At 43.3% G+C, this 24,429-nt stretch overlaps 1 protein-coding gene across 9 annotated transcripts in view; it reads left to right on the top strand.

Moving 5' to 3' along the window:
• SEMA5B (semaphorin 5B) overlaps positions 1-24,429 on the top strand; it is a 443,759-nt gene that overhangs the window by 220,527 nt on the left and 198,803 nt on the right. For all 9 annotated transcript variants that reach the window (XM_066611786.1, XM_066611789.1, XM_066611780.1 and 6 more), the window contains one exon: positions 19,546-19,748. In XM_066611786.1, the coding sequence (XP_066467883.1) occupies positions 19,598-19,748 (151 nt within the window). In that variant the 5' untranslated portion in view covers positions 19,546-19,597. The remainder of the gene's footprint in view (positions 1-19,545; positions 19,749-24,429) is intronic.

Below are 24,429 nucleotides of genomic sequence, written 5' to 3'. Positions count from 1 at the left end.
TAATGGTACCTTTATGTGGGGGAGTTGTGTGTACTTTGTGGCAGCAGCGAGTGGAAGCCATTCCAATTTGCATATTTACTAGCTGTTTATTTCTCTGCAGTGACATTGTGCAACTGCATGCATTTCCAAGTAAGATTCTTCCCTCTGAAATAACATCCGTCCAGCAACGCAATGGCTGGCACTGTGGAAAGTAGCCCCATTGGCTTGTGGATGGGGGGAAGTTAATGTAGCACAGCAGCTGCCTGCTGCTGAAGGATGTATGTAATAAAGCCAGAGTGCTGGGCACAACAGTGGGAGGGGAAGAAAATCTGTTTGTTTTGTTCCGAAGCTGAGACATTTATGGGCTCTTTGGATGCCTTGTGGCTCGGAGCTTGTTTGTAAAAGATGCTGCTGTGAAAACTTGAGAGACAGCAGTGACATGTTCATATGCCAGTTTGCAGACCTGTCTAGGATAGAGCATTGCTTTGCAGCTGTTCAGACCTTGCCCCTGAAAATTTGGTTCAGATGTTACAAAACAATGGGCAGCCCATAGGGCACTTATGGTGGCAGAACTCCTGGCTCCCTCCTTATGTGCCGTTGCCATATCGTAAAAGTATGCCACTGTCTTGTGCTTCAGGGCTGCTGGCACAAATGGCCACAGGTCTCATGTACGTGGCAGTGGTTCCTGGACTCTGCACTGGAGCAGTAAGGTGGCAGAGGGGGGCAGTTCAGGGCAGAGAGCAGGGAGGGCAGGGGACAGGGGCAGGCAAAGGTGGCTCTCACTGGCAACACCACACACCAGATCCTCTTTCCCCCTCCCCCTTGCTATGCCTGGATCAGCCCCCAGGAGCCTCCTCAGACTTACTCCAGCTAAAGAGCTGGCATTGGTCCGAGGAGACCCATTAACAACAACAACAACAACAACAACAAGAACAACAACAACAACTACTACTACTACTACTACTACTACTACTACTTTATTTTTACCCCCCCTTTCTCCCCGAAGGGACTCAAGGCTGTTAATACAACATATTAAAAACATAATTTAAAAAACAAATAAAAACATATTAACACATCATAAAAAAAAACAGCAGTCACAGTAAAAATAGGTAAAAAGAGCATAGAGCAGCAGCAAGTCATAAAAGAATCAGGCCTGTAAAAAATATTAAAAGATGTTAAAAAGATGTAACCCATTAAAAAGAGGCCACCCATTGACAGCCAGGTGGCCTTTGGAGAACTAAGTAAAAATGATTGTTACTTACCTCTCTCAGGCCGTCAGGTTGTGTGTCCCCCAGTAGCATTCAGTACATTCTCCATTGGCACCAGTGCTTGCTATGGACTGGCAGGTGATAATATTGGGGCCTAACTTAGATGTGTTGAGGGCACGATCCTATCGAACTTTCCAGCGCTGGTGCAGCCATGTGAATGGAACCTGTGTTGCATCCTGTGGTGGGGAAAGCAGCCATGGAAGCCTCCTCAAAGTAAGGGAATTTGGGGCTGCTTTGTGGCTGCATCAGCACCGGAACATTGGATAGGATTGCACCCTTTAAGCCTGTGATCCTTAGCCTTGCAATGAATCTTCTCCACATAACTGTCTGTTCATTATGGCAGCAATTTAAAAGATTTTCTGAGCAAGCTTTGGTACAAGTAGGCTTATGTTAGTGTGCTACAAGCAGACCAAGGTAAAATATATTGTGGTAGAACTTATAAGTGTTTGGTAATTTGGTGTGCCCAAATAAGTTGTGGAATCATTGCCACCACTAGAAGGTTTTAGGACGTGGACCTAGAACATCTTGGGGATCAATGGGTAAAGAAAGTGCTCAAGAATGAAAATTTCAGCATGGTTCCATATGATAATGTATACTTCAGATAAGAAGAAGCTAGACAGCAGTCCACAATAGACCATTGGTCAGTTTCTGATGGATCACCAAATAAAAAGTTTTGAACATTAGTCATTGATCTGATCTAGTAAGGCACTCCAGCCAGAGGGCATATGCAGGAACATTTAACAGAGGTTCTTTGCGTTGATGCTGAAGAGAACCTGTCTACCTGTCAGCCTATCTTTGTGAATTTAAACAGATAGGTGGACCATGGTGAAGATTCAAGTTATGAATGAATGAATGAATGAAACCTGCTTCATGAGACTGCATTCAGCCCACCCTTTGTGGCTATTGGACAGTTTTAACTGTTGAGCAGTTGAATCTTAAGCTTAAATCCAGTAAAACAGCTAGAGTTAAGACTTAAAACAGCAGTATAGTGGGCAATGCAGAAATATATGTGCACAACGTAGAGGTATTTTGGAAGTTTTTAGTGCAATGGATCATCTGGCAGAAAAGGTTAGATGGTTTTATGTGGGCAAATTGCACCCATTCCACTGTGAGTTGATTGCTTCAGTAAAAGTGTTCAAGTCACTGCTGGATACGTTTACATTTCTCCCTTGTCCGTGCTATGACTGTCTTAGATTTTGGTCAAATCTGCAGCATGTTCTTAAAATGGTTGTCAAAAGGCTACTTCACACGCAACGCACCTTTCTGTGCAGTTTGCTTTTTGAATGTGTGGGAAAGAACAAACACTTCTCATATGAATGGTCAGATATGGTAAGCACAAAAGGCATGTGCTTTGCTGAGCATACATCCACTAGGAAGTTGCAGTAAGACTTTTATCACAGATTTACAACCCACACATAATTTTCATGTTTCTTCCTATGTGAAGCAACTTTTGTTAATTATCTTTCATGAAAACATAAGAGCCCTGGCAAAATCAGACCAAACACCCATATCAAGTCCAGTATTCTGTTTGACCATCCAGGTTTGCCAGGATTCCCATAATCAAATCATGGAGGCAGCCATGCTCCCCCACTGTTGCGCCTCCTACTCCCTGCAACTGGTATTCAGAGACGCATTGTCTCAGAACATGGAGATTTCACATAGCCATGACAACTGATAGCCATTCCTTGTTCCTTTTTTCTTTTCCTTGTTCTATTAGTTTTCCACTGGAGGACTATGGCTATTTATTCCATTCATATATATTGTGGCCATTAATAACTCTGTTCTGAGATGTTATTTTGAATTTCATATACAAGTAGAAGCATCATGGGTTTTAAACACCCGTGATGGCTCTATCACAGTGGTTCTCACACACTTAACACGGGGACCCATTTTTTAGAATGAGAATCTGTTGGGATCCACTGGAAGTGACATAATCAAGCAGGAAAAATTTTAACAATCCTAGGTTACAATCCTACCCACACTTACCTAGGAGTAAGTCTCATTTACTGTCATTGTTAAAAGAATATACATAGTAGCTTGTTAAAAGTACAGGTCTGTAACATTTCCCCAAATGCAATCACATCCCAAGGTAGCATCAAGTCTAATATATGAAAAATAAAATATTGAAGTGAATAGGGACCCACCTGAAATTGGCTCACAACCCACCTAGTAGGTCCCAACCCACAGTTTGAGAAACACTGCTGTATCAGATTGTAAATCAAATGTGAATGGTTACCTCCCCTACAAGGTAGGGTGGAATGGGAGACATTCAATGCCAGGGGTTGACATTCCACTGCAGGATCAATATGGTACCTGAAACCAGCATCCAGCTTCTGGATCTGCTGCTACTCTACTTTTTCACATTGATATAGTCAATGTGAGTCAATAAAGGTACATTGGTATAAAGGTATATAGTCAATAAAGGTACATTGAACCTTTATTCATTAGAATGAAGCCTTTAATTTCAGACCCTAATTGTCTTTGGAAAAGTGAAGCAGAAGACTGTGAGCCCAATCCTATCCAACTTTCCAGCACCGGTGCAGCCACAATGCAGTCCCAAGGTAAGGGAACAAATGTTCCCAGACCTTGAGGAGGCCTCTGTGACTGCCTGCCCACCACAGGATGCAGTGCATGCCCCATTGGCACACCTGCACCGACACTGGAAAATTGGATAGGATTGGGCCCTCAATCAGTTAAGCACATTTTCTAGTTCCTCTTGGTTGTGTCTGATACCTTATACAGCATCTAACATCCAATGCTTCTTTAACTCCAGCTGATTTATGGTTCAGTATTGAAACAATGCCAGAGAGGTTTTATGGTAAGCAGCTTAATTGCACAAGAGCTAGAATTGGCTGTGGTTTGCAAATTAAATTGAGGAAGATTTTTTCTTATCCAGTGTTCAGGTCACATGATCTGGTTTCTTGTGCTACATTCTCCTTGGATTCCTATCTTATTCGAAATCTCTAATTTCTCCTGTTCTGTAAACTTCTCTGAACTAAATCAGCAAGCATGTCTCAGCAGGTTGTGTTGGAAATTTTATTGAATCCCCAGAATGGCAAGAGAAGCCCCCTAGAGCTTTAAGGAAACACAAAACCATTTACAAGTACTTCCGCTGAAAATTGCTAGGTAGGTTTATGGCAGTCTCTCAAATTTAGCATTAGACATATCTACCTCAAGTAGTTAAACTAAATTGACAAATCCTCTCTCCTGGTGCCTTAATTAATAAATTAATTAGAAAAGCATGCATTTTATTTTTAAAAATTTCAAACACACAACTAATGTTTTAAGCATGAGTTCTTTCCTGTACATGGTGCAGCTACAGAAGTGGGGAATGTACCAGTTTTTCTTGTATTCATTATGGTTTGTAAACTATTCCCATAGCATATAAGGAATATTTGTTGGAAGGGAAGCAACCGGGTGAATGAATGTAGCTCAGTGGCAGAGCACTTGCTTTGCATAAAGAAAGTCATAGATTCAGGTGGGAAAGACTCCTGTCTCAAACTCTGAGATCTGTTTCCAGTCATAGACTACACTGACCTAGATGGACCAATATATTGAGTCAGGTTATTATTAAGGTATTATATTAATTAAGGTATTATTAAGGTATTATACCTTATATTAAGGTAGCTACCTATGTTCCTATGCTTCTGCTGGTTTGTTATCACTGTACAATGTTGCAAGCATCTAATGCAGTGGTTCCCAAACTTTTTAGCACTTTTAAATTTATTTATTTACTTATCTATTAGTAATGATAACCAGAAAAAACCCTCAAAACATTTATCTCCCTATATTTATATATGCTTGCAAACTTCAAGAGCTTAGCTCATTGCAGGGCAGTAACAACTATCTTGCAAACTGCAGGAGCTGAGCTCTTTTCAGGGTAATTAGCAGCTATAGTATCTGTTATGATAGATGCCCCAGGCCAATGTCAATTTACAGGCTGGATAGGGCAAGGCTAGGCCCTGATGTCTTTGCCTGAATACATACAGTATAGCCCTGTTGCATTGTGGGATTGGCTGATGCAACAGGGCGCAGTATAGATGATGCAATAGCCTGTAATACTATGTCACAGGACTATGAGTCATAGTATCACCAGATCATACCCCGCTTCCCATTGGCCAGTGCCAGTATATATTGGGGCTTGTACAAGCTGCTGCATGGGAGATGTTAAGTGGAGTGTCTGCGGGAAGCTATGTTGGTGGAGTTGGTGATCGGAGATTGTGGCAAGTTCTATCTTTGCTGTTTTGTTTTGCTTTGCTACCTTGGCACTGTACACACTGTACGTACTTCAGTAAAAGGACATCTGGTGGTGGTGCACTGCCGTATCTGTGCCTTGTTATTTCCTGGGAGCAACTGCCTGACCTTGGGTCTCTGGAGCAGCGGCACTTCTGCGTACTCAACAGTATCTGATTATTGAATAGCCTCAGGGCTTGAGGCAGTTAGTTATCTGATCTTTCCATCACGCTTTGGCGATCCATCAAAAATCAGGTTGCGACCCACCAGTGGGTCCCGACTCGCAGTTTGGAAAGCACTTATCTAATCCACAGCCATAACCGACCACGGGTGACTGAAGTTCACACTCAATGAGAAATAAAACTTTTCCTGCCTTTCTGCAATTGGGTCAACCTGTGTGGAGGCATTAAAAGAAGACCTGAAAAGCATTTGGAACCTAATTTTTAAAATTACAGTTAGATGTCACTTTATTAACATGACGAAATACACTGAATAGCTTTGAGCTATTTATGTAGTTCAGCACATTAATAAAATATTTAATTTTAATTAAAAAATTAAGATTATCTTTTGGTCAAGCCTAAGAAGTTTGATCTGTTGCTGGGAATCCTTGGTTGCCTGTATTTCTTGTATTGATATTGTTCACACTAAAGTTGGGAGCACCTTTTCATCTGCTTTGTAGTTCTTGGAGTTAATTCACAGCTGATCATTTTGCTAACCAGTGAGATATGTGACGTGGCACTAAACTATTTAGTTTCATTTGGCTATGGGAGGAGTAAGAGCAAGAGAGCACATGCTTACAGAGTTCTGGCATCATTGGCTTATTTACAACCATAAAATTAGAGCACTTTGGTAGCTGACCAAATCCTAAAGCAGTCAGGTTCCCAAAGCTGACCAAATCCTGCAACAGGTTCCCAAAGAGAGCAGCTACAACCCAGAGATTCCCTAGTGAAGCTAACTTCATCTAGTTCTGTTCTGGAGACCTGTCTAGAAATTGGAAGCTATGTGGGTTGAAACTGCTAACTCTTTCTGGCCCAGTGCTATTGCGCCTGTGCAAAAGCACCACAATGGACGGACTGTGCCTGCATAGACACAGTCATCTGTAACTTGGATGTCTGTAACTCATGAACCCATTGTAAATGATTTCCTTGCCCTTTTCACTAGCTAAGTGTCACCTTTCTTCCAATACCAGAGAAGAGAGATTTCCAACTACCAAGGAATGTTAAATGTCTTTTGTTAACTCCTGGATCACCCATCAAGGTTGTAAAGCAATTCCATAGTAATAAATCTATTCATGCTATTTAAGGCAGGGAAGCTAATAACAAGTGTCTCTCCATGAACTCTTGGATAAATTTTTCTACTGATGTGTACTCTCCATATTGAGAACAAAAATAGGGCGTACTTGAATTCAATAAGCAACTAGAGGAGATCTTATTCAATTTCCTTTCTTCAGTAGTGGTGATTCTGTGTTCTATACTTTGGGTGTCCAAAACAGGGGAAGATGATTCATATTTAGAGATTTCCTTGGGTAGCCCAAAAGATATAAATAAGACTGTGACTGATAGAAATTCCCACCCAGTACTGTGAAATGGAAACAGCAGTTCCACAGTGCTGGAAAAGAGAGGCTTCTTATGTCTTTTATCCAAAGTGACAGGGTTGGTCTTTCCCTAATTATTGAGATATTCTTATTTCTCCCCTATCTTATTGGTAGAGGTGTTTGTTTCTGGTGAGTAAGTTAGGTTTGCAGCCTATATCTTACTGAACACAACGGGCTTCTCAGTAAATAGTTTTTAAACACCTCTACTTATTGGCAATCCTAGCAGGCTAAGAAGTAGAATCACCACCACCACTATCCCAGTGAGCAGCAGTTTCAAAACATTTGCATATTCCATAACATACTATAAAATAATGACCTACTGCTCCTGATTAAATATAATGTAATAATTTCAGAAAACAACTTAGTGTTCCTGGTTGAGTTTTTATCAGAATTTGCAGTGGGAAATAAATCCATCCTTATCCATAATGAATGTTGCATTTTAGTAGCATAATGTGATGAATGATTCTTCGTAACCATGTCAGCCATATAACTTAAAGGCTAATATCAAAGTGGATTTAACAAGAATAGAATGACTGCCTCTTTGGAGCACTCCTATAGTAAATTTTCTGTAAACTCCTGCTTATTTGTGGAACTTGTGTTAGGAATAAATGCAATTTGGATGTAATATGAAGTTGTGTGAAGAGCAAACTCTGTGCTTTAAATTCTTGGTTTGACTATTCATTCATTCATTCATTCATTTATTTATTTATTTATTTATTTGAGACTGTGCAACCAGGAAAAGGTATCAGACTTTGTTTTTAGGCCCTCTTGCCCCATATGGATAGCTGCTAGTATCTGAGAACCCTATCTTGAACTCATATTGCCAGCACTTTGCCAGTGGTGAGTGTTGCAAACATGTCATAAAGCATGTTCACCGCCCTCAATGCCAACCCAGTGCCAGAGGTAGCTCATCGCCAGTAGTGGGCTACTGCTGGTGGATTGCCAGTGCTCCGCCACATGCTGGTCATGCGGACTGTGGGGTGGCGGAGAGGTGGGGAACGTGGGGAGGAGGTTTGCTGGCAGGAGGGAGGCAGGACCATGGGCCCGACACAGAGGCTCTTGAGTGATCCCATTGTGGGGCTACTTCCCTTGCCCAGGGGGAGAGAATGAAAGTCCCCTTCCCCCAGGGAGCCGCTGGCAGCTGCCCTGTTGTGCACAGGATGCCGTGTAACCATTTCGGCGTCATGGCAGTTGCGGCACAACAGGCAGCTCAGGATTGGGCTGTGAGCTCGCAACTGGCACTGACTGTCTCAACCCAGAGCAGAAAGTTGTTTGCCTCTTACTTTTAGCTCTGGCTCCCATACAGGAAAGAGTAAGGCAAGCCAAACGGAGATGGGAGCAAAGTAAAGCCCGGCTTTAAGCTTCATGAGTGAACCTTCATGTTACTCAAGAAGTGAGCAAGCTTCATCTGGACAAGTGTTTCTTAAACTGTGGTTGCTAACCTCACTTTCCTGGGAGTAAGTCCTATTGAACACAGTATTGAACTTCTGAGTAGACCTGCTTAGGCTTGTGCCGTGTGTGTTGGGACCACTAGGTGGGTTGCAAGCCCATTTCAGGTGGGTTCCCATCCATTTCAATGTATATATTTAATCCGTTAGACTTGGCGCTACCATGGTATGTGACTGCATTTGGGGAAATGTTACTGTACTTTTAACAGGCTATTATATAAATGATTTTAACAATGATAGTCAATGGATAGGATTGCAGTCTTTGGGATGTTTTGGGAATTTTTTAAAAACAGTTCAGCCACTGCTTGGGAAGGTTAGGAGAGTTCTTTATTTTAAATAAATCTTTAAACTTGCACTTTTGGTAAACTTTTAATTTATTTGATTTTGTCGTTGGTGGGGGGGGGTGTTAAAAATTTTCCTGCTTGATGATGTCACTTCTGGCCATGATATCAGTTTCAGGTTAATGACATCACGTCCGGTGGGCCCTGACAGACTGTCATTCTAAAAAGTGGGTCCCAGTGCTAGGCTTTCATCAGGGGTGATATTGGGGTAAGCAGAAGCCTCAGCTGGGACTCCTCCAAAGTGTATGCCTAATGGTGGCACTGGATTGGATTCATGTGAACTCTGCTTTCTGTTCGTCCCAGGCTTCTGGGTGATTTCTCACAGAGGTAGGCAATAGCCACATCTAGAGCTCTAGAGAAGGCCGCCTATGTCCACATAGCATAGTATAAATTCAAAGTTTGTGGTTATGGTGGTGTCACTTCCGAATCACAGTTGTGATTTGTACTCAAGGGGTAACCCATTCATGCAGCCGCTTTGTCATGAGCATGTATGAATTTATCTGGTTGACTTGGACAGGAAGATAACTGGCCAGTCTTGACATTTCCACAGTGAAACTGGATTCTCATCTGAGGGGAGAGATCTGACAATCCTGGTAACTGTCTTTAAAAAAAACCATTTTCATGCTTCAGTGGAGGATGTGATATTATCTGCATGATCAATGGGTCTGGCACATAGTACAATCTGATTGCACTGTATTGTTCTATGCTGTGAGATAAATTGACTGTTCATGGCATAAACATTTTATTTATTTATTAAAGAATTTGTACCCGGCCTTTTAGCTGACAAGGTTCCCAGAGAGAACCATACAGAAGATCAATCCACTGGGAAACCATTTCAGTGGAAAAGGTTGCCTGTGGTAGAGGAATTATACCTCATTGGCATCTTCATGTACCCTTCCCCTCACAAGGCAGTTGGTGGTTCTGTGACTGCCGTGAGGAGCCCAGTCAGCTTGGAAAGTACCAGCAATGGTGCTTTTTCCTTTTCTTCTTCTTCCTCCTCCTCACAGGGTTGTTGTTAGTTCTATAGCAAATATAGCTATGCATAAATGTACCAATGTCTTTGCCAACCCTAGAGGAGTACTGTTCCCTTCTGCTCTGTTGTCTTTTCAACACTGAACTTTTGAGAAAGGTCTGACAGGACAAGCTTGGATGGGTGCTGGATGGATGTCAGCAAATAGAGTAGAGATCCATTTTTGTTATAGGTGGTGTGGGCTTTAAAAAAAGATTTTACCATATACAATTCACGGGGCCAGTCTGTCACTGCAGCATGGCACAGCTGTCAGGCTTTAAAACATTTATATTGCTTCATGTTTATTGAGCCGATGAGGTTTTTGAATATTCTGCTTTTCATTTGATTCTGCCCACTGTTCCTGCTGTTCTTAACTTTTAATGTTCCATTGTAATAAACCTTTTAATTTAGCCAACCATTAAAAGCACCTAAATCATTTTTTTTCCTTTTTATTCCTTCTTTCCTGTTCAGAAAAAATAAACTTTTGTCACAAGGAAAAAAAAATTCTCCTTTCACTTTAAAATCACAGCAAAGAATTTTATTGCCATCCCATCATTTTACTCTCATCATATCACAATGGGATCTCCGCTATGGAGAACTCGTGCAGGGAAAGCGCCCTACAGGTAGACCACAGCTACGATACAAGGACATTTGCAAGAGAGATCTGAAGGCCTTAGGAGTGGACCTCAACAGGTGGGAAACCCTGGCCTCTGAGCGGCCCGCTTGGAGGCAGGCTGTGCAGCATGGCCTTTCCCAGTTTGAAGAGACACTTTGCCAACAGTCTGAGGCAAAGAGGCAAAGAAGGAAGGCCCATAGCCAGGGAGACAGACCAGGGACAGACTGCACTTGGTCGCAGTGTGGAAGGGATTGTCACTCCCAAATTGGCCTTTTCAGCCACACTAGACGCTGTGCCAGAACCACCATTCAGAGCCGATACCATAGTCTTTCGAGACTGAAAGTTGCCAACTATTATCACAATAGTTGGAGAGACTTCATAATAGTGGAACGGATAACGATACTCAGAAGAAGAGGAGAGTACTGGTTCTGTGTCTGAAGCCCTTTCAAATGAAAAAAATTTAGGAGTTGTATGAGGCAATTTTAGCTACTTATTTTTCCTCTGTCGTGTAATTGTGAGACCTCTTTCTGGCTGGATGCAGCTATATCTTATATCCTGTTATATCCTACTATGAACTCTGCATCAGATAATCTAGCAATGATTGCTTCAATCCAATGCTGCTCAGGTGCACATAATATTTATTTGTTTTAAATATTTATATTCTGTCTTTCCACCGCTGCAGGAGACAATTGGGGTGATTGAAAACCTCTTTCAAGCTGTCTTAGAGCCTGGAGAGTGGCTGGGTACACAAAGCCTCGCTCAGAACTAACTAGAAAAACAGGAAGAGAGTCGGGGTGCAGGAGCTATCCAGTGCACTACAGAATGTCACATGCATACCTGTCTTCCTGTGGGACAAAAGCAGTGGGTCTGTGCTTGGTACAGTGAGCTTTTGGCTCTCTGGAAGCAGGTGTCTTCCCCTGAGCCAAGGCAGATGAAATGGGGATGCTGAGATGCTGATTGTTTCGTAGACACAATCTTCAGGGATATGAGAGAGGCATCCCACTCTCAACATGACAGGAAAGATGAAGATGATGGCAAGGAGGTAGGCAAGCATTGGAGAGAATGCTGAGGGAACTAGAACTGATATCTGGACTTTCCACCAGCCCTGTGATAAGGAAGGATGAATCCTTGTGTTTCCTTGGATTTCCAGCTAGGTGCAGGAGCATGGTGATGCTCAGCTTATTCCATGGATGCAGGCAAAAGTGGTCACCATGCACACATTAGCACCTGGAGTCAGATTTCAAATGTTTGGAAAGCTGCATGTGTGCTACTACCAGTGTTTTTCAGCCAGTGGTACAGGTACCACCATTGGTACTTGAGGTGTCTCAAAAATTGTAGAATCTCAAAACACATAGATGAACAAGCTTTGCTGAGGGAGAATCAGCATGGTTTCTGTAAGGGCCAGTCTTGCCTCATGAACCTTTTAGAATTCTTTAAAAAGGTCCACAAGCATGTGGATGTAGGAGAACCCGTAGACATTATAGATCTGGACTTTCAGAAGGCATTCAACACGGTCCCTCACCAAAGGCTAATGAAAAATCTCAACCATCAGGGAATTAGAGGGCAGGTCCTTTCATGGATTGGGAACTGGTTGAAGACCAGTGTTCTGCCAAATTCTCGACTCCTGCCGACCACGGCAATTTGTCCCGTCCAAATATCCCAACTCCCTTTTAATGCCCGCTTTTTGGCTAATTAACAACCCCCTTTCCCAAGAACAACAGCTGTGGTGTGCAAAGGAATAAACACAGAACTTCTTATCTATAGCAATTAACAAGAATTTATTGCTACAAACACAGACATTCCCTGCAAGTCCTCTTGTCCAGAGGCTTTCCCTCCCCAAAACTCCACTTAACTCCGGGGGTAATGTCTGAAGCCTCCAGTCCAAGTCCAATCTGGTCTCCAAAACACAGTCCAGTCTTCTGCAGTAGAGTTCCTCCTCTCCAGCAGCGTGTCTTCTCCAGCAGGGTCCTGGCAGTCCTCCCTTCCTGTAGGTCTGGGTCAGGTAGCATTCTTGGTCAGCTTCCGGCTGGGTCAGCATCCTGCTTGGCCAGCCCTTTGCTCCTTCTGAAGCTGCCTTTTATCCTGCAGCCCCTTGTTAAATCCAAATCCAGCTCAGCTGTGAGAAGTCCAAGTTAGGCTCAGCTGAGCCATCTCTTCAGTCCATTCAAAGTCTCATCAAGGTCAAATGAAGCTCAGGTGTCCACCAGAGTCTCCATTGGCCTTGATTGATTACAGCTGTGGAGCCAGCCCTGCCCTTCCCAGAGCTGTCAAACAGCTGTCAAAACATGGGATCACTGTCAACACTGCATCATCCACCTGATGATCTTCTGATCTTCCATTACAACCAGGAAACAGAGAGTGGGTGTCAATAGGCAATTTTCACAATGGAGAGAGGTCCAAAGGTTTTCCTTTGCTTTTCAACCTGTTCATAAATGACCTGGACACAGGGTTGAGCAGCAAGGTGCCTAAGTTTGCAGATGACGCCAAACTTTTCCGAGTGGTGAAGACCAAAAGCGATTGTGAGGAGCTCCAGAAGGATCTCTTCAAACTGACAGAATGGGCAGCAAAATGGCAGATGCGCTTCAATGTCAGTAAGTGTAAAGTCATGCACATTGGGGCAAAAAATCAAAACTTTCGATATAGGCTGATGGGTTCTGAGCTGTCTGTGACAGATCAGGAGAGAGATCTTGGGGTGGTGGTGGACAGGTCGATGAAAGTGTCGACCCAATGTGCAGCGGCAGTGAAAAAGGCCAATTCTATGCTTGCGATCATTGGAAAAGGTATTGAGAACAGAACGGCTAATATTATAATGCTGTTGTACAAATTGATGGTAAGGCCTGGAGTATTGTGTCCAGTTTTGGTCACCGCATCTCAAAAAGGACATCAAAGAGATATAGTGGAAAAGGTGCAAAAGAGAGCAACTAAGGTCCAAATCCTAACCAACTTTCCAGCACTGGCATAGCTGTGCCAATGGGACGTGTGCTGCATCCTGCAGATGGGGGGCACTCACAGAGGCCTCTTCAAAGTATGAGAATGCTTGTTCCCTTACCTCGGAGCTGCAGTGCCCTTATGTCGGTGCTGGAAAGTGGGTTAGGATTGTGCCCTGAGATGATTACTGGGTTGGGACATGTTCCTTATGAGGAAAGGCTACGGTGTTCGGGCCTCTTCAGCCTAGAAAAGAGGCGCCTGAGGGGGCACATGATTGAGACATACAAAATTATGCACGGGAAGGACAGAGTGGATGGAGAGATGCTCTTTAGACTCTCACATAACACCAGAACCAGGGTTCATCCACTGAAATTGAGTGTTGGGAGAGTTAGTACAGACAAAAGAAAATATTTCTTTACTCAGCATGTGATTGGTCTGTGGAACTCCTTGCCACAGGATGTGTTGATGGCATCTGGCCTAGATGCCTTTAAAAGGAGATTGGACCAAATTCTGGAGGATAAATCCATTACGGGTTACAAACCATGATGTGTATGTGCCAGCTCCTGATTTTAGAAATGGGCTATGTCAGAATGCCAGATGGAAGGGATGGCACTAGGATGCAGGTCTCTTGTTGTCTTGTGTGCTCCCTGGGGCATTTGGTGGGCCGCTGTGAGATTCAGGAAGATGGACTAGATGGGTCTACGGCCTGATCCAGCGGGGCTGTTCTTATGTTCTTATCTTTTTATGGTGTTTGGTGGTACTTGTGAGACCCCTGGACACCTGCCACCCAGCAGTGGGACCAGGAATGCAATGCAACCATCAGTGGTAGGACACTCTAAAGCTTGCTTTTCCACACTCAAAAAAGCCCTCCAGTTCACCCTGAGCCTCCTACTGATGTTTCTTGCATCTCATCTGGCCTCCCAACCCAGAAGTAACTGGTAATAATGTCATTGCCAGTTACTTCTGGTGGTACTTTGATTAGGTGGACCATGTGAAGTGGTCCAGTGGAGGACAAACATTGAGAAACACTTTGCCACTCCATTCCTGTGTTGAAAATACAATGCAACTTATATCCGAAGTGTGAGCCTCGTCTCTTCTCCGAAAGAATTACAACTTTATTCAAAACTAGGATGTCTCATCAGTGGATTAGATGTTCTCATCTCCACTTTTTGATCATGGGAGCACAAATGAATCCTGCATGCGGAATCCTTTCTCATTAAGAGAGTGTTTCCAGAAGAGAAAATTGCAACTGGCAGTAACGTATTACTTATTTAGCTTTCTTGTATTATTAATGAGCACATGGGCCACAGAAGCCTGGCAGGGGGCACTGCAGAGCAGTCCTGACTTATTGTTCTTATAGTGCTCTCTGATTCTTCTGAAGCAGATGCTTTCGGGGTATGTTGTTAGCTGTCCTTGACTTCGGAGAACACTGACAACCACCTGCTAGTGGAACACCTAGTGGTGTTTGTTGGCTGAGAAAAAAATAGTCTTTTGATGCATTTAAAACTAATGTCAGTGGTACACTAGCAAATGTGCTGCTGCATTAGTAGCAATGCAGTCCAGTACATTCATTCAGTGCTTGTACCAGGGTCTGAGGAGACCTTGGGGGTAGGCCTGGTTTTAGGCCCATCCCGGCATGTACACACACACACAGGCATTCCCCCCCCCCCAATGCAGTTTTGGAGAACTTGGGCAGCACCATTCCAGATTGCTCCACTCCTTTTCCCTGACAGGGACAGGAAGGAATACCTATCAGAACTCCAGCAGCACTGTGGGAGGTGCACCTAAGCAATCTCTTTCCTTGCCCTCCCTGTACACAAATGGTCCGAGGAAGCCCTGTTGTGGATGGGGAGCAGAACAAAGTAGGGATAGCATGAGTTGCTTGGCTGCCTGCTGCAGGGGTTGGCCAGATGGGCCTTCGGCCAGCTCCTGGGTAACCTCCAATGCCAGTTTATACACTATGTCTCGGTTAATTGTGACTATATATTACAGATAGTGCTGGTTCTTGCTGTCAAATAGAGCTTCCAGTTGTGCAGGAAGTTGCACAAGTGCTTTCAAAAATGAAACAATAGCTTTTCTTGCATAAGGTGCAAAATGGCTCTTTCATGAGTGGTAAGCACCTTCCACAAGGTATCTTTGGATCCAGACCATACCCTCCTCCCCCTCCTCCTCCTTCTTTGTTTGTTTATATACATTGTTTTCCTTTTTTTTAATATTACAAAGTGGCATGGCAACAAATTCAGAGAGCATGGGAACAACCTATAATTTTTAAAGTGCTCTCACAAAACAGCAGTGTACAATAAATACATTTTAAGGCAGGCCCTCTCCTCAGACTTACAGTCTAATAGACAAAAATGTAAGGAAGCAGAAGGGGCACACTAGGATATGAAATGAAGATGAATGAACAAAGAGTTAAGGGCTTGGGAGAACAAATGTGTCTTCAAACCCATTTGAAAACCAAGGCTTATGGTGATGTGCTCAGGCAGAGCATTCCAGAGAGATAAGGAAAAACAAGAGAAAAACCGTGCAAACAGAGATGAGAAACAACTGAGATTTTATGTTTGATAAGAAGAAGATTACCACTAGACTGATGGGAAAATATAGAGATATAAACCACCTGAGAGCATTAAGAAGGAGCAGAGTATGAAAACATTTGGAAAGTAAAAGGAGTTTAAGGCTATAATTCTAAACTTAGTTTGTCGGGTGCAAGACCTATTGAGCAAAATGGGACTTACCTCTGAGTAGATGTGTATAGGATTGAGCTGCACATTACCTTCCAATGGGGAAATGGAAGCTAAGAAGAAAAGAAACAAGGAAAACCAAACAGGTTGCAGAATTTATAAAACAGAAGAGAGTCTCGCAAATCAGTGTGTTGAGGGAACACCATTCTGTCTTCTCTGCCGCTAGGAATGATGGTTGTCATAGGCTGGCTAGTCCCATATCATAGTTATGGTGCAAGAAAGTTCTTCAATGCCAGCTGAAGCTGTTTTGTTCACAGCAGGAGTGGAAGGACCCTCTGCTGCGGTCACTGTGGGTAAATCCTTAGATTTTGTTTTCCATGGTTAGAGATGCTTTTGTGTGCTCCATAGTAACTGCTGGTGTTAAGTAAAATGGGTGGTGGTGGTAGTATAGCCAAGTGAGTGGTTGTCACAATGGTATAATTGCTCTTTCCCAAGTTGTAAAGTCACAACCCAATCCTGAGCTGCCTGGTATCCAGCGGAGCAGCGGCAGCAGAATGTTGACTGCTGTATCCTAAGTGTGCCAGGCAGCCACCTGTGTCTACTTAGGGGGAGGCGACAGGCCCCGCTGTGGGGCTACTCAAGTCTGTGCCAGCTGTTTTGCCATCGCAGAATTGAGAGGCCACATGTTGGGCCAAGAGGCCTGGTGCGGGGTTCTGGATCCGGCAAAGCAGAGCTCCATTGGTCCCACCCTCCTTCCCAACCCACTCCCTCACTTGTCCCACCATCCTCTACTTCGGAATGCCTCCCCCCTGCCCCGATTAACCTCTCTGCTGCCCGGAACTCATCCCTAGGTCCTGGTGGCATGTGTGAGCTTCTGGCTGGCACTGGGCTCAGCATGGACTGGCACTGAGTGTTACAGTCATGCCTTACGGCTTGTTTGCGACACTCAGCATTAGCATAGGGCCTGTGCTCAGAGCTCAAGATTGGGCTCTCAGTCAGTTGGCACAAATGCAGTCACCCATCACAGTAATATCTGGCAGTCATCCCTCTTACAGCTAGTTCTCTCTGTTGATAGTTGTATAAAGTGGCATAGATCATCCTCAAAATTTCTTGTTTTGTTTTGTCTTTTCCTGAACTGATGAGAGAGAGAGAGAGAGAGAGAGAGAGAGAGAGAGAGAGAGAGAGAGAGAGTTGGTTCCTTTCTTTATGATCTGCCCTGGCAATTGACCACATGAGGAGGTATGTTGACCCACTCAGAAACTGAATGAAACTTTGGAAAAGTGGTGTACCACATCCTGTATTCCCTTGTATATACCCTTGTGTGGCACAGACTTCTCTGTGATTCACAGCCTGCTACAGTCGGAGCAATTTCTCCCCTTAATTGTAGCAGGCCTTGGTGTCAGGCTGAGTTCCCATGGTGCCTGATTATATAGGTTCTTTCTCAGACACCGCTCTCACTGAAGTCACTAGACATTCACGCTGAGTTTTCCCTCTCATTTATCAAGATGTGTGAAGAAAATTTTAATTTGAGCAACATCCTCTCCTAGTTCCAGTGAGTGGGAACTTTGAAGTTGTAAAGTTTAACTCCTTGTAAAATGAATTGCTGAACGATGATTGTAATGAAGACATGGAGAGTTGCAGCTTGGGTTTATGACAACATTCTGAAAGCCCTCGAAATACACAGTCAACTGCAACATATGCCTGACAGAGTATTGTTGCTTTAAAGCACCTCTTATTGCCTCTGTAAAAGGAATATAATTGTCCTTTTTGTTGCTGTTGGTACTTGCACTACTTGAATAGTAATGACATTCAGCAGTCTGGTTGATCTTTCAGATATATGTGATTTGCTGGAAGTTGATACTGTGTGCGACAGCAAACCTGAGGCCCCTTTGCTGGCCTTGGTCAGTGTACATCCCAACAATAATGTAAGGTTTTCTCGAATCAGCTGTTTGTCTAGCACAAATAATGTGAAGTTGATGCTAGACCAAGGTGCTTTCCTTCTTGGTAAACATGTTCCTTTTGTTTTGGGAAGCTTGCATTTTTTTCTAGGACTCAGTTCACTATATTATCTCTGACTCACCCCATTTCTAATACAATTAGCCTTCCTCTTGCTGTGGTGAATGCTGCATGGGAAGTGGTTGCGTAGGTGACAAGGCACTCATTTGATAATGCCATTGGTGCTATTGGTGTCAAGCAGCACAGCTCACTTGCCCTTGGCTCTCAAAACATGTTTTTATGGCCTTGCTTGCCATGTGCTCTCCTGATGTGTAACTGCATTTCTGGAATGTTCATAAAGTGTTTTATAGATATATATTTTAAACTCTTCCAAAGGCTGAGAGCCTACTGTCACCTCCTACACTGTGTTGCTATTTCAGGAACCTTCACTTGAAACAGCTTCATATTATTAAGATTTCATTGCTGACGATGCACCTCCCTGATGTGCAAACCCATCTAACCATAAAAGAAAGAGGAAAAATGACCAACTCCATCATGGGGCAGTGTCCCTGAAACGCATTATGTGGGACAGGGCACCACAGTGTGAGAATTCAGTTTAACTGCCTAGGAAGGCAAAAGCCCCACAAGTCCCTTTTTAAATGCCACTAGCACAGCATTCTATCTCCACATAAGAAATGGAAAGGCTTGCAAAATGACAAGCTATTGCTGCAGGTGGTTGTCATTGTTCTCCATTCTTGTTTTAAAAGGATGGCTGAATGAGGCTAGAAGTTTACAAAACAGGGATGGTAGTTTTCCTTATTGCTCCCTTTGTTACAAATAGTATCTGATCTTGGGAACTTGAGCTATTGCCATAGAAAGTAATGGGATTAAGCAAATTCACGGAGTACAAGACTGTCCATGGTTGCTAGTCATAATGGTTGTATGGTACCCCCAAGTTCAGGGGGCAGCATGCTTCTGAATGCCAGTTGCTGGGAAGTAAGCAATGAGAAGGCTTTTTACCTACTGTCTTTGAGCATCCTAGAAAATTATGGTTGGCCACTTTGGGAAAGAGAATGCTGAACTTGGATGAACCTGTGATCTGATCCAGCAGGGCTGCTCTTGTGTCTTTATGAACATTCCATGTTACCTGTATTATACAGCTAGCACAAAAGCAGTGAATGGCAGCATGGGAAATATACTGTTCCCCCCCCCCCGAACAAACGATTGCTTTTGAGAGCCAGACAAATAGAATATTCTGGTAATAGTATTACAGATGACAGACGAAGTCCAAGAAATGTACCCTTATTTTGCAAAAAAGGAAAAGAAAGAGGACCCAATTCTGTCAGCTCTGTAATGGTTTCACAGTTTCATTCCTTGTGTTTTGAACTTTGTTGCCTGCTGTAACTGATCATGTGAGTTGGCTGTGAAGCAGGCAATTTCACTTATTCAATTTCCCATAGATCTGCTAGAAATGTGAAAGTTGTTTCTCCTAATGTATTTCTTTGTATTTCAGGTATCCTCCGGGGGCCCACCTTGGATGCTAAATCTGCAGCACGTCTTCAATCATGGTGGTTTCAAGATTAAAGGCTGTTCCACTGTCATTGCCAAGCCTTTTCCTTCTCACCTTTCACCTCTCTGCATCGCAGAATATTCTTGATTACCCAGACGATGAGCAGCAGTGTTCAAGAAGAGAGCACCCTACAATTACTTTCGAAGGTGGGAGGCCTTTTCTTTTAGTGCTTCTGTCCTGAGAAGCAGCGGCTTAGGTCACTTTCATTGAAACTCTTCTGCTGTTTCTCACACAATTCATTCTATCTAATGAGGGGTTCTTGGTCTGTGCTGCATACTGCATGTTTATTCCAGATGTAAGTGTGCCAAACCTGCTCTTTTAAAAAAAAAATTAAATGGATTTTCTCCAAATTCTAATCAACTTTCTGCTTTGAAAAGTTGGCACCCATGGTTCTTCGGTAGAATGATGGTCATTTAACTAGACACCTCTCTCAGTAGTATGTAGTACAGGCTATGGCCAGAAGTAAATAATGGGCTAAATCAGTGTTCTTCAGCCTTTTTTGTGCCACAGCTCCAATGAATGAATGACCCCACTCTTAATCCCACCTGCCCACCCCTGTCCTATCCCCGTCACTGCCAACCCCCAGCACCCTTTACGTTCCAAAAGCTCTTTTAAACTCAGAATGCAGCAAAGGAGTGAAAGGAAGGGAGAGGGGAGATGAACTCCTTACAGACCTTAGAGCTAACAGTTCCAAAACCATTTTTAAACTCAGAAAGCGACAGAGGGAAAGGGGAGAGGGGAGATATCTTACAAACATCAGTGCTACTAGTAAGGAGGCCAGGCCCCACCTCCACTGCACACTGCCACCAACAGGATTACTTGGAAAATCTTGCAAAGGCCTCTCTACTCCTGTCGCCCATGATACATTTCTGTTCATGTCAGTTGCTGCAAACCCCCACAACCCCACAAACAAGGTGTTGCAACCCCACTGGGGTCATGACCCCATGGTTGAAGACCACTGGACTAGATGGATCCCTGTCTCTTCAAGCAGTGTATGTAAAGGGATCTTTGTTTACTCAGTATCTGTACTATGTAAGCATAATGACCTGAATGTATGAATATAGCTTCCACCATGGTGTCTGGTAAACCAAGCAGATTCCTAGCAATTCCAATTTCTGTCATAGTGGTGGACTGGATGGGTGTGTCAGTGACTCATACTGGCAGAGCTCTGTTATTGCCCCCAGTTGCTGTGCTCTTGATCTGATCTGCCCCTCATTGCTATCCCATGAGCATCATCCTTCCTTCCCTCTAATATTGCACTGTGCTGCATAACCTCAACTGATGCCAAATGAACATTGTATCCATGCAGACTTTGCAGCGCACCGAAGTCGAGGCATAAGCACTCTTTCCGTTAGAAAAGGTGACCTGTATTTCCCCCAGCTATCATATCGTTACTTTATCCTTGGTCCTGATTTGGTTAAAGACCTTTAAAAGTTGTGATAGATGGAGGTGTCAAAGGTAAGGTGCCCTTTTTTGTGAGAAGTCTATGCTACTTATGATTAGGAGATAGCATAGGTTTGTGCTGCTAGGCATAAGTTGTAGATTTTGCAAGTTCTGCCATCAATCCTGTGGTTAAAATTTTTTGGCAAGGAATGGAGGAAGGCGCAACATGGAGATATAGGGGATGGCAGCAAAGTGTAAGATAGGGGTGTAAAACTCATTTAATCTAGTGGGCCAAATAGCATTCATGGTGCCTGCTGAGGGCCAGAAGTGACATCATTGAGCAAGAAGTGATGTCATTAAGAAGATGATGTCCCGAAATAAGCACTTTGTTCTCACATAGAAACTCATTAGCTTCAAATGACAGAAGAGAAAGTGTGCAAATTCTGACCATATTTTCAAGATATGGGAGAGTCCATTTATCATGCTGGATAAAGAGCTTTCAGGGACCATGTCTGGCTTGTGGGCCTTATGTTTGATACTCCTAGTGTAAGACCTTTTCGATCTGTGGAATCAACTTGTAGAAGATCTGAGTACAGTCCACTCTTCATATAGATTTTAGGCGAGGTTTAACAGCACATCTATTTTCCTTGGCCTTTGTGAAGGGCGGATGCTTCTAGGGACCCATTTTGTAATCAACAGGTACTGATTATATAGTTTTACTCTGTCCTGTTTTGTAACACACTCCTGTATTGTTTTATTGTTTTTATTTTATTCTTTTATGTCTTTTATTATTTTGTTGTTATATTGTACATCACTGTGAGCTCCAGGAAAAGTCTTTTAAATAAAATAGAGGATACAGTGATAAATAATAACATTTATATAGTGCTTACTGAGAGTGTACAATGTTTGACATGTATTCTTGATGGAATCTTTCCATCAAACCTGTCAGGTAAATAAGTATTATTTTCCTCATATTGCAGCAGGGAGCTCAGGCTGTGAGGAGTGGCTTCCCAAGGGCCATCTAATGAGAATTCATGGCAGAGGTGAGATCACGGCTAACTTAGGTCCTAGTCTGAACCAGTGATTGTAGGGAATTAGTAGATTATTTGGGAGCATTGAAGATCCTTTTCCTTGATTTTGTTTTTAATCAAACATTGCCTTCTTGCATTTCATTTTTTCTTCACAACCTGGACCTTTCTTCCAGAAAGGAAAGTAAATTGGAGACAGCCAGCCTTCTCAGTGTACCGATCAGTGTTGTATACTAGGTGTTTTACTTGCAGAGCAAGCTGATAGAATACAGTCAGTTCTCGTTATCTGCTAGGCTGGGATTAGGTGCCTGGAAAACCTACTGGATACCAAATTAACAGATATTGAATCATTGAGCCTATGGGGAAAATGGGGTTAGGTTGCCGGGGGACTCTTCTCATCATACACTCTATGAACCTGAATCTTAGCTTGCAGTATATGGGATGGATGATAGTGAGGGCTCATCTACAACATCTTATATTTCCTCCTCTGTGTTGGCTATCCCTTGATGCATTGAAGGTTGTGGTGATGGTGATTTATCCATGCTGGCTATCTCTTGACTCATTGAAGGTTGCTGGCCCAGCAACAAGAGTTCAGCAGTGGGGATGGGTCGCTTCACCTGTCCTCCTCCTCCACCTGTCTTTTGGCTCCTTCCCTGGGCTTGCCAGAGCAGCTCTCAGGTAGCCTTCCAGAGACCTCTCATCTCTGCCTCTGTCTTCTCTGCCCTGCTTCATCGGAGTCCCCAGAGTTAGAGTCCCCGAGATGACACCCAAGATAGTAGGGCAAGTCCAGAAGTGGACACAAATGTGTCTGACAATTCTCCACGGGCCAATACTAATGCCCGTCTGATATGGCACGAGATCAGTATTAGTTAATAATGAGAACATAATGAGAACAGAATAGCAGGTAACAAGAGGTAGGTAGCAGTTCTGTCCCTCACAGATAAGTGAATTCACAGATAGCAAATTCACATATAAAGAGAACGGACTGTACATATGTAGTCGGATATCATCACTTGATCAGGTTGTGGAAGGTTCTGCAGGTCAATTTGAGTTGTTCCAGGGAGGCAATTCTTTTCCCTTTTCCGGTGGCTTGGAATATGTGTGCTAGTTCAAACTGTGACCTTTAGATTCACATGACTTTCGTATCCGTACTAAGTTGTTGCTTGAGCTTTCATTATAATTCATGTGTTCGCTATTCCAGTGATGCATAGTGTCCTCAAATCCTCTTCCCAATTTCCAGTTGTAATTATTTTTGAAATAGTGAAGTGTTGATTTTGCATTCCCTTTGCTATCTGGGAGTATGTCTGCAATTAGGCTCTCTCCTCTGAGGACAAATAAGTGAAGCTACCTGTGACATTTGGAGAAGGAGAAGGCTTGCAGACCTTGCTGACCTTTTTGGACATGCCTTTATATATCTGAGTCTTTCCTAGGGGGAAGTGAAGTGTTTTTGCTGCTGCATTTCACAAATGTCAGCAACCTTCTCTCTTTCCTTCTTCCTTATTCAGTTACTTACACTTACATGGATTAAAGTAAATTAGCAAAACCTTTAAACCTGCACAATAAGATACTGGCCATAACCTCCTTGGTTCCTGGTTCCATAAGAAAGGAGGTTATGGCCAGTATCTTATTGTGCAAGCTTAAAGGTTTTGCTAATTTACTTTGGAGAATACTGTCAGAATAATCAGGCAATTTTAAAAAAGCAAGGTATGCTTTATTGGGAGTGAATTGAGAAGCCCTGGGATTTAGAACTGTGTGACAGAGTATGACTAGGGTCCGATTGGGAGATCTGATCAGAGGGCTTGGGAGGGAAAAGGGAAAACATTTTTCCTTATTCCTCTGTAAGCCACTTGACTGACATTGGATCTCCTTGGATCTGTGCCAACTTTTGAGGAGACAAAGGGGTGTGTTGGTTTGCTCCGAAGGAGATAGCATCCAGTGCATGTCACCTGTGCCAGGTGCCGCCCCTTCTGCCTCTAACACATCCCTGGCCCTCTGCGTGTTCTGCCCTGATCTACCCACTTCACTCCTCTTTGCTGCTGCGCTCCTCCACAAGGGCTTCTCTTTGCTGCGGCTATGCGTGGGGTCCCCCCTGTTGTCTGCAGTGGCAGCCCAGAAGCATGTAACTCTGCGTGCTTCCAGAAGGCATTTGATGCTGCTTTAAAAAAAAGGGTGTTCCACCATCTTCAATTGAATATTTTAACAGATGCTATGTTTTCTTTGTGTTAATGTTCAAATTCTGCATGTTTTTAAATGGTTTGTAAACTGCATTGAGCACAACAAGAGACTGTATAAGATGTTTAAATGAAGTAGAAGCAGTTTGTACAGCCGCAGGGCTTTTGTTGGAATATCGGTTTCTGTTAAGAACCCAACAATCACAGTTAACTTGTGCCTGTGATCTGGATGAATACTTCTGGCA

The sequence above is a fragment of the Tiliqua scincoides genome, chromosome 1, assembly GCF_035046505.1.
Source record: "Tiliqua scincoides isolate rTilSci1 chromosome 1, rTilSci1.hap2, whole genome shotgun sequence".
Lineage (NCBI taxonomy): Eukaryota > Metazoa > Chordata > Lepidosauria > Squamata > Scincidae > Tiliqua > Tiliqua scincoides.
Note: the sequence above shows the minus strand (reverse complement) of the source record. Positions and strands in the feature narration are given on the sequence as shown.